The 16120-nt window shown below is 41.4% G+C and overlaps 1 protein-coding gene across 1 annotated transcript in view; it reads right to left on the bottom strand.

The window, feature by feature from the left end:
* Positions 1 to 2977: 2977 nt before the first annotated feature.
* GTF2H3 (general transcription factor IIH subunit 3) overlaps positions 2978 to 16120 on the bottom strand; it is a 37839-nt gene continuing 24696 nt past the window's right edge. The window contains exons 6-13 of the mRNA XM_082251589.1: positions 12849 to 12878; positions 12727 to 12755; positions 12557 to 12631; positions 12423 to 12476; positions 9675 to 9743; positions 9400 to 9535; positions 3347 to 3383; positions 2978 to 3257 (exon numbers count right to left, since the gene is read on the bottom strand). Of these exons, the coding sequence (XP_082107715.1) occupies positions 3188 to 3257; positions 3347 to 3383; positions 9400 to 9535; positions 9675 to 9743; positions 12423 to 12476; positions 12557 to 12631; positions 12727 to 12755; positions 12849 to 12878 (500 nt within the window). The 3' untranslated portion in view covers positions 2978 to 3187. The remainder of the gene's footprint in view (positions 3258 to 3346; positions 3384 to 9399; positions 9536 to 9674; positions 9744 to 12422; positions 12477 to 12556; positions 12632 to 12726; positions 12756 to 12848; positions 12879 to 16120) is intronic.

The following is a 16120-nucleotide window of genomic DNA, read 5'->3' on the forward strand; positions in this document are numbered from 1 at the left end:
AGCGCGAGATATTATTAAATATTCTTACAAGGGGCCACCCGCCGTGACGCGGATGCGCAGGCAGGGTACCCTCGCTAAAACAAGGCAGGTGCCCCACACAATAATGGTGGGAAGACTGTCATTAAAAATGAAGCGCCACCCGGTCGATCCTGACTAGGCAGAAAAAAACTCAGTGCCTGTAGCTGAGAGTGAGTGTATACCCCCTGGGACTGCCCATAGGCGTAGTCAAGATTTTTCCTGCCTAGTGTCCTACTCCTGTAGGAGGCAGTATAACCCATTGGTAAAGAAGAATCAAGAGCTGTGTCCGTAAATGAACGAAAGAGAAATATTGATTTTTAACTTGTAAACAACATTTGTCAGAAATAGGCTTGGTCCTTAAAGTGGTTAGGCTTATTTATTTTTTTTACATTTCTTCAGTTACTTCCTGGATTCTTGCCTAGGCAAATTATGTCATACATCACAGGAGTCTTCAGGAAGGGAGAGGTTTTCTCAGCTAAGTACACTGTCCTGCATGCATGCTTGAAGGGCAGATGGATTCCAGAAAGTAAATGCTACATAAATAATTTGCCCTTACTCAAGATGGCCTTGGCCAGAAATACTAAGGGGTTGTTTTTCAAAGTGATTTATCAACAAAATAAAGCGTGGAGACATGGATGGATGGGGGAGTTTACTTTGAATAATAAATAAATAAATAGCGTTTTTGGTTTGTGGTGCTCAGATGCAGTGAAGATCCTCCTTAATATATTTAAAGGTTTTAATCACGTCTCCCCTTTTCCCTCTTTCCTCCAGACTGTACATATTAAGTTCCCAAGTCTCTCCTAATATATTTTGTCCCTCAGACCTTTCACCATTTTTGTTACCAGTCTCTGAATTCATTCTACATCAGGGCTTGTCAAATTTGCCTGAAATCTAAGAGCCAGATAAAAAAGTTAGGAGCCAGTTTTTTTTTTTTTTTTAAACTAACAACCAAGCTTTATTTAATAAAACGTATACTAAATTTACACATAAATACGACTAGAGCCCCACTCTCCTCTATAGCGCAATTGGATGGAAACAGACTGTCTCTTTCCATCCGATGCCATCTGATCCGATCCACGGGGTGGATAGAAAATAGAACCACCATCCGTCTGTTTTTGGCGGACAGGATCAGATGGCGGCAGATTACCGCTCCATAGAGGAGAATGAAGGGTCCGATCAGGTCTGCCTGAAAAACTGACAGGCGGACCTGATCAGACAGCCCGTGTGAAAGGGGCCTTCGGTTGTGGCTGTGGCATGGCGATGAGGAAAAAAAAAAAGATATTATATATATATATATATATATATATATATATATATATATATATAGATATAGATATTTTTTTTAATAATAAGAATTAAAAAAAAAGAAAAATACATTTTTTTTAATAATTAAAAAAAAAAAAAAATATATATATTTTTTTTTTTTAATTAAAAAAATAAATTAATAATAATAACCACACTCCCTATCCACTTACCTTTAAGCAAAGGTAACTGGACAGGGAGATGAAGCCTGCAAAAACTTCCCTCTCATCCCCTCTTAGGAAGGAGATGGGAATGCATTAACAGGCAGTGGAAACAGTCATTACTCCCGGCCACCACAAGAGGGCGCCAGTTCCCCAGCCTCTCTCATCTCACAGAAGAAGGCCGAAAAGCCGGGGCCTCTATTTTCGGACGGCGCGGAAGTCTGTGCACTCGGGGAGGAGGTGGGGGCGCAAAAGGGACAGGACACCTCCTGCAGGGCACCCCAGGCGCCAGGTCGCTAATTCTAGTCGCAAATGCGACCTGGCGCCCGGGGTTTGTCGAGCCCTGTTCTATATTATTATGGTTTTGTAAGTGAGGTCTCCAGAACTGGACACATATTCTAAATGAAGTCTAACTTAAAGATCTGTACAGGGAAATCAGGACCTCCTTTCTCCTGGTGGTGATCCCCCTCCAGTAATGAATAAAGATCTATATAATGGAATCAGTACCTCCTTCTTCCTACTGGTGATCCTTCTAATGATGCATTCCAAAATTCTAGTCCCCTTTCTCACAGCCAGGCCACACACTGTTTGCTTATTCTGCAATATGTGAAATAAGTACCCCCCAAATATTTTTCATCTGTAGTTCTGGTCAACAATGTAACTCCAATATTGTACTCTATTAAGGAATTATCTTTCCCCAAGTGCATTATTTTGCATTTAAAAATGTTGAACTGCAGTTTCCACTGATTAACCAAACTTCCAGCAATGCCAAATCATGTTCCAGGTTACAGACAAATACAGGAATAATAACCATAATGAACACCTTTGTGTCATTACCAAAAAGACATACCTTACCCACCAACCATTCCGTTTTTTTTCACTTACGAAGAACCTAAATAGAACAGGACATATTACACCCCTAGTGGCTGATCCCTGTTCTGAATGAACCCTATGTTCTAAATGTGAAAAAATTTACAATGGACCTAAAACAGATATGTAATCTGATGAAGAGGTAATGTTGATTTATATCAAACCTAGGGACTGTAATTTGCTTGTTGAGAGTTTGTGGTTCAAGAGATCCATTTAATTGTATTCCTTATGTATTTAAAACCTCTGAATAACTGCTATTTTGTAGTGTTAACTATTTCACAACAAAACATTTTAAGAAAATAACAGCTGTACTTACTAGACTTACATTAATATCTGGTTTTTATTTTTACAAAACATATACATATAAATAGCTGCAGTAAATAAAAGTATCAAGAGCAATATTTTTCAGTTAGTTAATTATTTTCATATATAGGCAGAAGTCCTTTCTGCTATTTATGGTACGAGTGTTGTCAGTCTCTCAGAAGTGTTATTTCTCAGGATCTCGTCTATTAAAAAATTGTCTGTACTGCCAAAAGCAGCCAAACAAATTCAAGTTGTAATACTTTAATGCAGATAAAATGAAAAATTGCAGATTGTGGATAGTTGCTATGGCAACAAACAAGATTTTCTTGTGAATGGCAAAAATATCACATAATGCATGTGCACCTCCCATTGCAGATTTTCAGTTGCCACGTTGTCCTTCTGTCACTGGAATGAAAGCCTGTCAGCTGTATGATGCTTTTCTTCTAATTTATGATATGGTGTTAATTATTGATGATCACTGAGAAGTCTGTGTAAAACCTTGCAGGTCATCTGTATAGTAGCTGTTCCTGCCTCTAAAACATAGGTTTTAATTTCTTCTTTTTTGCCTTCATAACAGGAGGTAAAGAGATCTTAAATGCTGTCCTGTTCAGAGAGAAATTTATTAGTGTAAGAGACCAGAAATTGTTCATTTTGATATACTTTATATATGGGTAGACGTAAGTAATACTTACTCGCATGTGGTACAGATTGGACTAAAGTTGCAAAATACTAAAAAGAAACAATAAAGACTGTGGTCACTGGAAAATGTTCAACAGTGGATTATAAGATGGATGCATAAAAGTTCTCTACATCAACTTTATCTACAGTCAGCCATATGTTTAATAGTGCATTTTAAAAAAGCAGTAAACATAAGTTCAAGTTCTGAAACCTGATAAGTAGGAAAAAGATACTGTAAATGCAAGCAACATATCGGATGTTAATAGTTTTCAAGTAACATAAGCATCTCAAGATTTAATTTTTCATTTTGACCAGGGTGTTTCATGAGGGTAAATACAATAATCATCAATGCATAATATTATATATATATATATATATACATATACACACACACACAAAAGTTAGGTCCATATATATTTGGACACAGGCACAATTATAGTATTTTTTCAGATATTTACTAAAACATATTCAAGCTATAGTTATATAATGGGTATGAGCTGAAAGTGCACACTCTCAGGTTTAATTTGAGGGTATGTTTAATTTGGTCCTTCCAAATCAGAGGAAGGGTTTAGGAATTACAGGTCTTAAGAATAGCCATTCCTCCTTTTTCGAGGGACCAAAAGTAATCGGAAAATTGAATCAAAAGCGGTTTCATGGCCAGGTGTGAGCTACTCCATTATTTCTTCATCATTTGAGTAAAAGGTCTGGAGTTGATTCTAAGTGTGGTATTTGCATTTGGAATCTTTTGCTGTGAACCTACATCATGCGTTCAAAGGAGCTGTCCGTGCAAGTGAAACAGGCCGTTGTAAGGCTTCAAAAACTAAACAAATCCATCAGAGAGATAGCAGCAACAATAAAATTGGCCTAATCAACAGTTTGGTACATTCTGAGGAAAGAAAAATGCACTGGTGAACTCAGTGACATAAAAAGGCCTGGACATCCACGGAGGACAACAGTGGTGGATGATCGCAGGATCCTCTCTATGGTAAAGAAAAACCCATTCACAACATCCAGACAAGTGAAGGACACTCTCCAGGACGTGGGCGTATCATTGTCAATATCTACAATCAAGAGAAGACTTCACTAGAGCAAATACAGAAGGTTCACCACAAGGTGCAAGCCATTCATAAACCTAAAAGAACAGAAAAGCCAGATTAGACTTTGCCAAAAAACATCTAAAAAACCCAGACCAGTTCTGGAAAAGCATTCTTTGGATGGATGAAACTAAGAATTATGTGTACCAGAATGATGGGAAGCGAAAAGTGTGGAGAAGGCTTGGAACAGCGCATGATCCAAAGTACACAATGTCCTCTGTAAAACATGGGGGATGCTGTGTGATGGCATGGGCATGCATGGCTTCCAGTGGCACTGGGTCATTGGCGTTTAGTGATGATGTGACAGAAGACAGAAGCAGACGGATGAATTCTGGAGTGTTTAGAGATATACTGTCAACCCAGATTTAACCAAATGCATAAAAGTTGATTGGATGGCGCTGCACAGTAAAGATGGACAAAGATCCAAAACATACTGCAAAATCAACCCAGGAGCTTTTTAAGGAAAAGAAGTGTAATATTCTGCAATGGCCGAGTCAATCACCTGTTCTCAACCCAACTGAGCATGTATTTAACTTGCTGAAAGCAAAACTAAAGGCAGAAAGACCCACAAAGAAAAACTGAAGACAGCTGCAGTTAGAGCCTGGTAAAGCATCAAAAAGAGGAAAGTCAGTCTTTGGTAATGTCCATGGGGTCCAGACTTTAGGCAATCATTGCCAGTAAAAGATTCTCAACAAAATATTAAAAATTGACATTTTATCCATGATTATATTAATTTGTCCAATTACATTTGAGCCCCTGAAAATGGGTGGACTGTGTATAAAAATGGTTGCAGTTCCTACTATTTGTACTTGATATTTATGTTCAACTCCTTGAATTAAAGCTGAAAGTCTGCACTTCAAATCCATTGTTTCCTTTTAATTTTATTCTGAAAATTGTGCCAGGGTCCAAATATACACTGAACGCAACACTTGTTTTTGCCCCCATTTTATTGAGCTGAACTCAAAGATCTAAAACTTTTTTTATGTACACAAAAGGCTTTTCTCAAATATTGTTCAAAAATCTGGCTAAATCTGTGTTAGTGAGCACTTCTCCTTTGCTGAGATAATCCACCTACCTCCCAGGTGTGGCATAGCAAGATGCTCATTAGACAGCATGTTTATTGCATAGGCTGGCCACAATAAAGGACACTCTAAAATGTGCCATTTTATTGTATTGCAGGGGGGGGGGGGGGTCCGAAAATTAGTCAGTATCTGGTGTGACCACCATTTACCTCACACAGTGCAACACATCTCCTTTGCATAGAGTCAATCAGTTTGTCGATTCTGGCCTGTGGAATGTTGGTCCACACCTCTTCAATGACTGTGCGTATTGCTGGATATTGGCAGGACCTGGAAAGCGCTGTCGTATACGCCGATCCAGAGCATCCCAAAAATGCTCAATGGATGACATGTCCAGTAAGTATCCTGGCCATGCAAGAACTGGGATGTTTTCAGCTTCCAGGAATTGTGTACAGATCCTTGCAACATGGGGCCGTGCATTATCATTCTGCAACATGAGGTGATAATCATGGATGAAAGGCACAACAATGGGTCTCAGGATCTCGTCACAGTATCTCTGTGCATACAAAATGCCATCAATAAAATGCACCTGTGTTCATTGTCCATAACATACGCCTGCCCATACAATATCCTCACTGCCACCATGGGCCACTTTATCCACAATGTTGAAATCAGCAAACCGCTCACCCACAAGACGCCATACACGCTGTCTGCCATCTGCCCTGTACAGTGAAAACCGGGATTCATCAGTGAAGAGAACACCTCTCCAAAGTGCCAGACGCCATCATATGTGAGCATTTGCTCACTCAAGTCGGCTACGACGACAAACTGCAGTCAGGTCGAGACCCCAAAGAGGACGACGAGCATGCAGAGGAACTTTCTTGAGATGGTTTCTGACAGTTTGTGCAGAGATTCTTTGGTTATGCAAACCGATTGTTGCAGCAGCTGTCCAGGAGCTGGTCTCAGACGATCTTGATGGTGAAGATGCTGGATGTGGAGATCCTGGGCTGGTGTGGTTACACGTGGTCTGCGGTTGTGAGGCCGATTGGATGTACTGCCAAATTCTGAAATGCTTTTGCAGGCGGCTTATGGTAGAGAAATTAACATTCAATTCACGGGCAACAGCTCTGGTGGACATTCCTGCAGTCAGCATGCCAATTGCACGCTCCCTCAAAACTTGCGACATCTGTGGCATTGTGATGTGTGATAAAACTGCACATTTTAGAGTGGCCTTTTATTGTGGCCAGCCTAAGGCACACCTGTGCAATAATCATGATGTCTAATCGGCATCTTGATGTGCCACACCTGTGAGGTGGATGGATTATCTCGAAAAAGGGGAAGTGCTCTCTAACACAGATTTAGACAGATTTGTGAACAATATTTGAGAGAAATAGGCCATTTGTGTACATAGAAAAGTCATAGATCTTTGAGTTCAGCTCATGAAAAACGAGGGCAAAAACAAAAGTTCTGCGTTTATAGTTTTATTCAGTGTATATGGACATATATATATATATATATACACACACACACACGCATATACACAGGGCTCACAATTTCAAGTCCTTAGCTACTAGCCAGGCTTTAAGGGTTACACGCCACCAGTTGCCCCACCCAACCTCTACCCTGCCCCTAATTCCATCCCTAAACATGCCCTCACTCAAAGAAGTTGAGTGCAGGTGCTTAGCATCATATCCAGAGGTTGCCTTTGGGAAATAGACGTATGAGTACTGCCAGCATTGCTGCAGAGTTTGAAGGGGTGGGGGGGTCAGCCTGTCAGTGCTCCGACCATATGCCGCAACCCTGCATCAAATTGGTCTGCATGACCGTCGTCCCTGAAGGAAGCCTCTTCTAAAGATGATGCACAAGAAAGCCCGCAAACAGTTTGCTGAAGACAAGCAGACTAAGGACTTGGATTACTGGAACCATGTCCTGTGGTCTGATAAAATCAAGATAAACTTATTTGGTTCAGATGGTGTCAAGCATGTGTGGCAGCAACAAGGTGAGGAGTACAAAGACAAGTGTGTCTTGCCTACAGTCAAGCATGGTGGTGGAAGTATCATGGTCTGGGGCTGCATTAGTGCTGCTGGCACTGGGGAGCTACAGTTCATTGAGGGAACCATGAATGTCAACATGTACTGTGACATACTGAAGCAGAGCATGATCCCCTTCCCTTCTGAGACTGGACCGCAGGGCAGTATTCCAACATGATAAGAACCCCAAACACACATCTACTGTCTTGCTAAAGAAGCTAAGGGTAAAGGTGATGGACTGGCCAAGCATGTCTCCAGACCTAAACCCTATTGATCCTGCATCATAGAAGCCTATGAGGCTCCCCTAGCCGTCCTTTCCCATCTGCCGGCCTCTACGGCGGTGTTTCTGTTGACGTGGTGACGTCAGTTGCCACGCCCCCTCCAGCTCCCCAGGTTTGACTTGCGGCATTACGGCGGGTTGCCGTGGTAGCGGTTTTCTGCGCTGCACGCCCAGAGGGTCGGCCTATCCAATGGACCTGTGGGTGATGGCTTGTGCCACGCCCCTCCCAGCCTTTCACGCTTACTTCCGGCATCTCGTCTCGTTGCTGTGGTAACGGTTCTCCACACCTTATGTCCTGACAACAGAGCATATAGCAGGTTCTATTCCCAGGTGCAGGTCTCCCAGGATCCAATCAGAGCTGCATCCTGAAACCCCAACCACCTACTTTTTCCTTTATTAAGAGATTGTTTCCTCCTGGGGCAGGCATATCCCTTCTGAGCCCAGGAGTTGATCTGACATATCACAAGTGAAATGGTAAGAATATAATGGATTGCTTGTCTTTCATGGGGGGTTTTGCTGGTTAGATTGAGCCTGCACTCACTCCCTTTTATGGCTGTTACTGCATTGAGGATTAACTACCAGCCTCACTCCCTTGTGTCGCAATTGCGCTATTTGGAGTATTAATATATGCCTACAACCTGATATCCCCTCCATATTGCTAAAATGTATTATATAAAGCCTATGGGTTCTAGATTTCTAAATTGGGTGCCGCATATTCCCTTTCTAGGTTAGCGGCACACAAATGGGATTGCTATATCTTTCTTCTCCCATTTAGGAGTTACTGAGTCCTAAAAAACTTAAAAACCTAATTATATTTCATCAATTGTATTTTATATCTAGTATATACTCTTCATTGTAGCATATTCTCAGGCTCTATACATTAAATCCATATATGTATTGACTCCTCGCAGGCTTCTATGATGCAGGATCTGTTCCAGTGATCTTGCTTCTCTGGTCTGCATATTGGCCGACCTTGTGTGTCGGACTCCGGTTGACCCCTGGCCTATGGTGGTGGGTGCTTTCTTGGCTTCCCCCTTGGGGGACATGCAACAAGATCCACTAGATCATCATTTTTATCTTCGGTTGTGTGTTCCCTGCATACAGTGTATGAGGTCAGTCTTTATTTGATTGATCCACTATAATTGTTACTAAAAACCATGTATAAAGTGCTATTGTACTTATTGTCTTATATGTATACTCACAGAATATGTTATAATCACCTGTGCCCCTGAAGATGATTGAATTATCCTCCTGATATTTTAAAAGCGTCGGGCCTTACCAACCCCCCCCCCCCCCCCCCATCTCAAGGGGTTGGGTTTTATGTGATTATTGTCCCTTGGGACATTGCATTGTATGTACTTTCACTGTCACAACCATGGTTTCATTATGCAATATTTTGGATGTGCTATTACTATTTTTGTGTAAAATAAAATGTATTTTTTTTAGCAATTTGAGACTGTCTATAGATGTCACTACACCAGAGCCCTTAAAGTCCCACAGAGAGTTTTTCTCCTTGTTCCTTCCATTATTTTAAACCATGCCTACTCACAAAAGGTATTACAGTAAATGAATAATAAGCAATAAAGTGTAAAAAATTGATTGCAAGGGTGTTAATAGCTATGTTGGTTGACAAGCCATACTCACTAGATAAACAGACAGAACAAACATAGCCAATTTCAATCAGGTTCCGATGGCAGAAACATGCTGCACGGTAATCCACATGAACTGGAGGGGGCAGGTTTAGCTGAGTCCTTTGATCTGGATCTGGAAGGAAAACCCACTGTTCCACAGAGAATACAATGTTTATGTAAAGAACAGCAAAAATTAAAAAAAAAACATTCTGAATAAAAAAAATATCTACTATCTGCAACAGCCAGTTGTAAGCAATGGGCTACATTTTAAATATATACACATCTTACCAACAGGTACTGCAACAGTGAGTTAACTTGCGGTATCTTCAGATATATTCCCCCCGTTATGTCACAAGCCTGTGAATATGTAAAACAACATGCAAACATTCAGAATTTCTCAGTCAAAATGGGCTGTGAGAATTTTATCCTCATATAGAGCAAATATATCTCCCAACATCGAAAATGCTGAACCACTCACCTCAGTCCTTGTCTCCAAAGAATCTTATACTCTATCTACGATTAATGACCAACAGACTCATATGTGCTTATGACATTTTAATCACCAGTCATAGTAAAACTGTTATGGTTACGCCAAAGGCAATTATAAATATATATTATGTATATGTCCTATGCAACAAAAGGCTGCTTGTTATAGGTAAGGTATGGGGAATAAGAAAAGTAATAACAAGTGCTTTGGAACAGAAATTTCTAAGAGGTTAATAAAAGATGATTTTGAAAAATAGCGCTAGCAACAAGCTGAGTGGCTCATTTTGCATCAAAATCATCTTACTGTTAAAAAGTTAGCTGTAAAGAGAAATTCTGGTCACTTCAGATTAGGTTAGTGAATGTTAGAAGACTGCACAAATATCTTACGTTTTTAGTTCTTACACTAGCCAAGTGTTCCTCAAAGTGGTCAATATTAACCCCCAAGAGTCGACAGGACTATCCAAGGTGTGAATAAAATGTGTGGGGGGTCAAAAGAAGGCAAAGTAATTCTCTGGAGGTCAATAGATGATTCCTTATAGATATAAGGTTGACTGGAGTCAACTAATATCTTTAGAGGTCTCTGTAGAGCTCAATTATAGTCGCTAGTCCTGAAGGTGAGGTGGCTAGCGGAGAGGGTTACCAGGTTTGGATAGTCAGCCAACAGCGAGAGTGCCCTTGGGTATGTCTGTGATCTCCCACCCTGCGACTTGCAGAAAGGATATACATACATGTACTATTATGGCACAGGAATGCTGCACATGAAATGCAAAATAATAGTCTTTCTTTATTATAATAGCCAGAAGGGACAGGTTCTATTCTGACAAATTTTGCTTTAGGCAAATCTCTTTCTTTGTGCAAGTGCTGTGTCTAACTCAGATTTTATTGTGATTCCCTATTAACTCACTATTTCCACATACGGTATATATTTTTTCTTCCTCCTTTATAATTCAGTCACTTTTTTTTACAGTTTCCTTTCTCCTACATCTACTGGGCTGCACTATTTTTTTTTTTTTTACTTTTTACTCTCTCTCACATGTGGGCTTGATCTTCCCCTTGTCTTCCCATTTTTTCTTTGCTATACTGCAACATTATATACATATATATGGATACATTTTACTTGCTGCTATCACTACTATGTGATGCAGTCCTTTCTACTCTACATGAATTATACATTATATATTTTGTTCCAGCAAGGGATATGGTTTGTCAAGGGTTACCCTTATTCACACATCAGTTACACCTGCCCCTCATGTATGACCTGTTACAGCGTGTTTGGCCCGCTTCCTTCAGCTCCCGGGTCAGATGTTTGCTTTGTCCTCTTGTACACTGGATCAGCCAATTTGTAAGTATGTTTTTTCCCTACATAGGGCTCTCCACAAGTTTCCATTCTTTATTGGTCATTATTTTTCATATAATTAAAAACTGATAGTATGTATTTTTTATGTATTTTTTAAATATACTTGTACGCATCTACTCCTGAAGAGTGAGCGACTGACTCACGAAACGCGTCGAGTTAGAAAGATCCATCCAGTTCACCATTGAATGTTATTACTACTATGCGCTTGAATGTTATTACTACTATCCGCAAGCATGTATACAAACCATCATGTCCTTTATCATGTACTGTAATTATGTCTGTATTGACACATACATTTGCACATTTGTTCATGTTTTTTATACTTAAATACATTTGCTACTATATCTACCCCATTACAATTGACCATTTGTGTACACCTCATTTAAAGTCACAGGGCTATATCCTTTTTTCTTTGCATGTAAATTTAGGGATGGAGGTGTGTCACTGGCAGTACTAAACCTGTTTTTATAATTTTAACTCAGAATTGAACCTGTTCCTGATGGCTATTTTAATAAAGAATATCATTTTGCATCTTTCTGTGTGGCTTTCCTGTTGCTGGTAAAATTGATTGCTTCAGTGGAGACAAGCTGAGCCAGCGCCTAAGATGTGATTGTTTTGCCTGGAGTGGCGAGGGAAATGTTTGACACTTTAGCATTCCTGTCCACTTCCAGTACTGAGCATACTACCCCACCTCAAACTCTTTCAGAGAGCCAGTAAGTACACCCATAGTCACAGGGGTGGTGCCGAAGAACTGACTGCAGTGAATTTCCTAAAAATTCAATATGTACCCATAATGGCATCCACTGATAACAAGAGGAAGTGTCAACAGTATTCTCAAGAATATTATAATTATTCGCAGCACTTTTTTAAAGTAGTATTTATTGAGCTATATAATTTAACTATTAATGAACAATCTGAAACTTCATGAACGGGTTGATGAGCTGAAGAGTTTGGGGACCCCTGCTGTAGCCCACAAGTATGTTGTAACACAATGACCTCAGGCTTGAACAAGAAATTCCAAAGGGCCAGACAATTAGCAGACTGACAAAATTATGTCAAGGAACAGAAGACGAAAGTGTTATGAAGTTCTTCTGTCATGTAGTCACAGGCCCCAGCCCCACTGTCTGCTCTGAAAAGCTGTGACACCTGCTCTAACCACATAAAAAGAGGACACGTTTGAATTACTCCCCTACCTGCTGCAAGAGTCCCGAGTCTGTGTCCAATACACAAGCATCAATGAGAATATTCTAAAGGAAAAGGAAGAAGGCATTCATTTAATCAGCTTTATCCAAACAATTAGAGACTTATAATCACTAAGTAGAATTACCTGTTTTTGAGCAGCAAATATGACATTCATAAAGTTCATGTACTGTAGAGCACTATCTTCTGCTGCCTTAATGACCTACAATAAATGACCAAAAAACAGAAAGAACTGTCCTGTTAGAGGATGCTCTGGAAACCAGCAATAGACAAACTCGGTCAAGCCCATTTTCTCACCAGTATCCTGGATTTCACTTCTTGTCCAGCTGGGCATAATATAGGAGTAAACAGATATTAGACACTGAGAAGCTGTGGCAACCTTATATTAACTTAGAACAAATGTGTTTAAAAATATGTACCTTTAGTTTCTTTATTTATTCGGTTAATATCTGGACATTAATGATCAGGAAAAGGATTAGGAATTAGAAAAATAATAATACAAATCTAAATAAATGAGTATAGCATGACTGAAAATAAATGCAGAAAGCGTGCAACTAGTTTAGATAGGATGGGTTTACAAGCTCTATTTTCCTTTAATGCCTTTGCCCCCATTGAGGAGATTTTCCCTCTCTTTCTGTATACCAGAACAAGGCTGCCTTCACTAATTCATGTAGTTACCTCCTACATATATGTTCACGGGCTTTGAGCTTGTGGCTGTATGAGCTCTCGCTCACATTGGAGGCGGGTTTGAAATTGTGCGAGTTCAGCTGAATTCGCACGATTTCAAACCCGCATTTCATTGCGAGTTTGGGGGGCGATTTGAAAGACATCTGTCGTGGCTTATGCACAGATGTCTATTAAAATCGCCCCCAAAGTCACCAAAACTACTTTTGGAAATCGGTGAGGTGCCGCAAAGTCGGCTGCGCAGCGATTCGGACAGTGCCGTTGCCAGCAATAGGCTGTGATTTGACCGAGACTCCTCTGGGATCCTTATGTATTCATTGACTGGTGGATCTGACCTGCAGTTGACCTCTTTCTGACATGCATTTCACCTGCTTCAAGCAGGTTTTTGCATTCTTATTGACCTGTATGGAAATGCCAAACCCATCTAATGCAAACAAAAATCTATTGTCATAGGCTTAAAGCATAGGTCAAGACAAAAAAATTCATAAAATTGCACTACATCTCTGCAATATATGCACATTTCCCCATGCTTTATCCATTTAGGAACCCTTCAAGTCCAGAAAAGCTGAGTTAGACTTACCAGTAACTCCTTTTCTGAGAGTCTTCCAGGACAGCTCATGAGACCTAAGGCTCCTCCTACTAGAACAGGAAACACGTTAAACCCACCAGATAAAAGGCGGTCCTCCAATCCTACCCCTTCAGTATTTCTCGAGAACCGTAGGACGGTCTTGTAAAACATATACATAATACATCACCGGGTGGGAATCCAGCTGTTCTGGAAGACTCTCAGAGAAGGAGTTACCGGTAAGTCTAACTCAGCTTTTTTCAAGTCATCTTCCAGGACAGTCCATGAGACGATGAGCCAGAACTTACCAGTCTAGGGAGGGACTACTGCCTGAAGCACCTTTTCGACCAAACGCCTGCTCCTAGGAATAGAGGAGGTCCAGGCGATAATGTCTAACAAGGGTAGAAAAATTAGACCAGGTGGCTGCCTTACATATTTGTTTAGGTGAGGCGCCAGCCCTTTCAGCCCAGGACGCGGACAAGGCTCTTGTTGAATGCATGTTGACAAAGGGCGGAGTAACGTTCCTAACTCTGTAGGCCTCAGTATTTGCCTGCTTTATCCATCTGGCTATGGTGGTCATAGAGGCTCCATTACCTTTGTGTGTCTCAGAAAAAATAATAAATAAGGCTTTTGAATCCCTAATGGTCTTGGTAACCTCTAGGAATGCGAGAAGAACCCTTCTGACATCCAAAAAATGTAAATGCCTTTCTTTGTCATTTTTTGGAGAATTACAAAAGGTTGGTAGCACAATATCCTGTAATCTATGAAAGGAAGTGGCTAGCTTTGGCAAAAACCCTTTTAACACTACTCTATCATCAAAAATTGTGAGGAAAGGCTCCTTTTTTTTTTTTTTTTTTTTTTTAAAAGAAATATTTATTGAATTTTAAAACATTAACAAGGTATTCGAATAAGCCACAAAAACCAATGTTACATAGCAATGACCATAGAATCATACAACTGTGAAACTGTGGAAAGGGGCCCAAGGTGCCGGACCAATTGTACCAGGGTGGCAGCACCTAGGGGCCAGGATCAGGTTCAGGGTGGATAAGGGAAGGGGGGGGTTGGGGGGGAGGAGAAAACAAAAAGGGGGGGGGGTCGGGTGGGGAAGGCAGGAGAGGGTAACTGGGAAATGTGGGAGAGGAGGGGCAAGGAGAGGGGGGGGAAAGGGGGGGGTGTGAGGGAGGAAGGACCAGGTTAAGGACCTTCAAGGCACATCCTGTGGGGTTAAGGAACACTTGTCAGCCAGATAGGGGGGGGGTGGGGGGTAAGACGATAAAAGGGCACTTGCAAGCGGAATCGACATAAGGCTAGAAAGTCACGGGTGTATACCAGGAGGGAGAAGGGGGAGAGGGAACGTCAAAGTGGGGAGTTACTGTACTGTGTCATCCTTCAGGTGTCCATTGTGGGCCAGGAGAATTCCGGGTGAAACTGTGTGACGTATGGCTGCCATTTGCGCAGGAATTTGGATGGGTTGGACTTGAATACAGACACTTCCAAGCGCTCTTTGGTGAGTAGGTTGTCCAAATCTGATCGAACTTCCCCCACTGTAGGAGGGGAGGGGGAGATCCAATGCCTAAGGATTGTCCTGCGAGCAATCATGAGACACGTGGAGATCCAAGCTTTATGGGCTGTCAGAAGTGATGACTGAGGTTTAGACCGGGCGATGAGGACATTAGGTGGTCTATTATCCAGTAGGCCAAAGATGAGCGGGAAAGGGCTTTTAGTTGGTAGGAGGCCCATAACCCTAGTAATCATATGCTCTACTTCGTCCCAAAAAGATGAAACAGTTTGGCAGTTCCAGAGCCGGTGGAATAGCGTGGGGCGATGAGAGGAGCACCACGAGCATCCCTGTAAAGGCACATGGAGAGGTGAGGAGGAGAATGGAGAATAGGCATGGTGCAAAATTTTCAGTTGTTGTTCTCTCTAGAATTCGTTGGTGATGAAAGCACACGTGGAGTTGAAGCCTGCCAGTAGGAGCTGTTTGGAGCCCGAAATTTTAAGGTCCCAGGAAGATTTGGAGAAGTCCGCTCGGGCACCCAAAAGTTCGGCTTGAAGAGGGCGGTAGATGTTGGCGAGTTTTGGGTTATCCACAGAGAGGAGGGTGTCCAAAATAGAGGGCAGAAATCTTTTCGACCCATCCCTGCAGAGTGCCATGGCATGAGAGGTGAGTTGATGCAGATATAGAAAATGGTGTGCCGGTAGGTTGAACTGGCGCTGTATAGTAGTAAAAGGGAGAGGAGCTCCCGTCGAGGAATCAAACAGTTGAGCAAAAGTCTTCAATCCTATCCGAGCCCATGAAGAGTAAATCCGCTCCAAGCCCATGTCGTATAGAGAAGGGTTGCCCGCAATGGGAAGGTGGCTAGAGATGTGCTGAGGCAGGCCCAGTTTTTTCCTAATTTCCCTCCAAGCAACAAGAGTATCCCGAAAGAGGACGTTCTGCTT

Source organism: Pelophylax lessonae (assembly GCF_965119305.1).
Source record: "Pelophylax lessonae genome assembly, chromosome: 1".
Taxonomy (NCBI): Eukaryota; Metazoa; Chordata; class Amphibia; order Anura; family Ranidae; genus Pelophylax; species Pelophylax lessonae.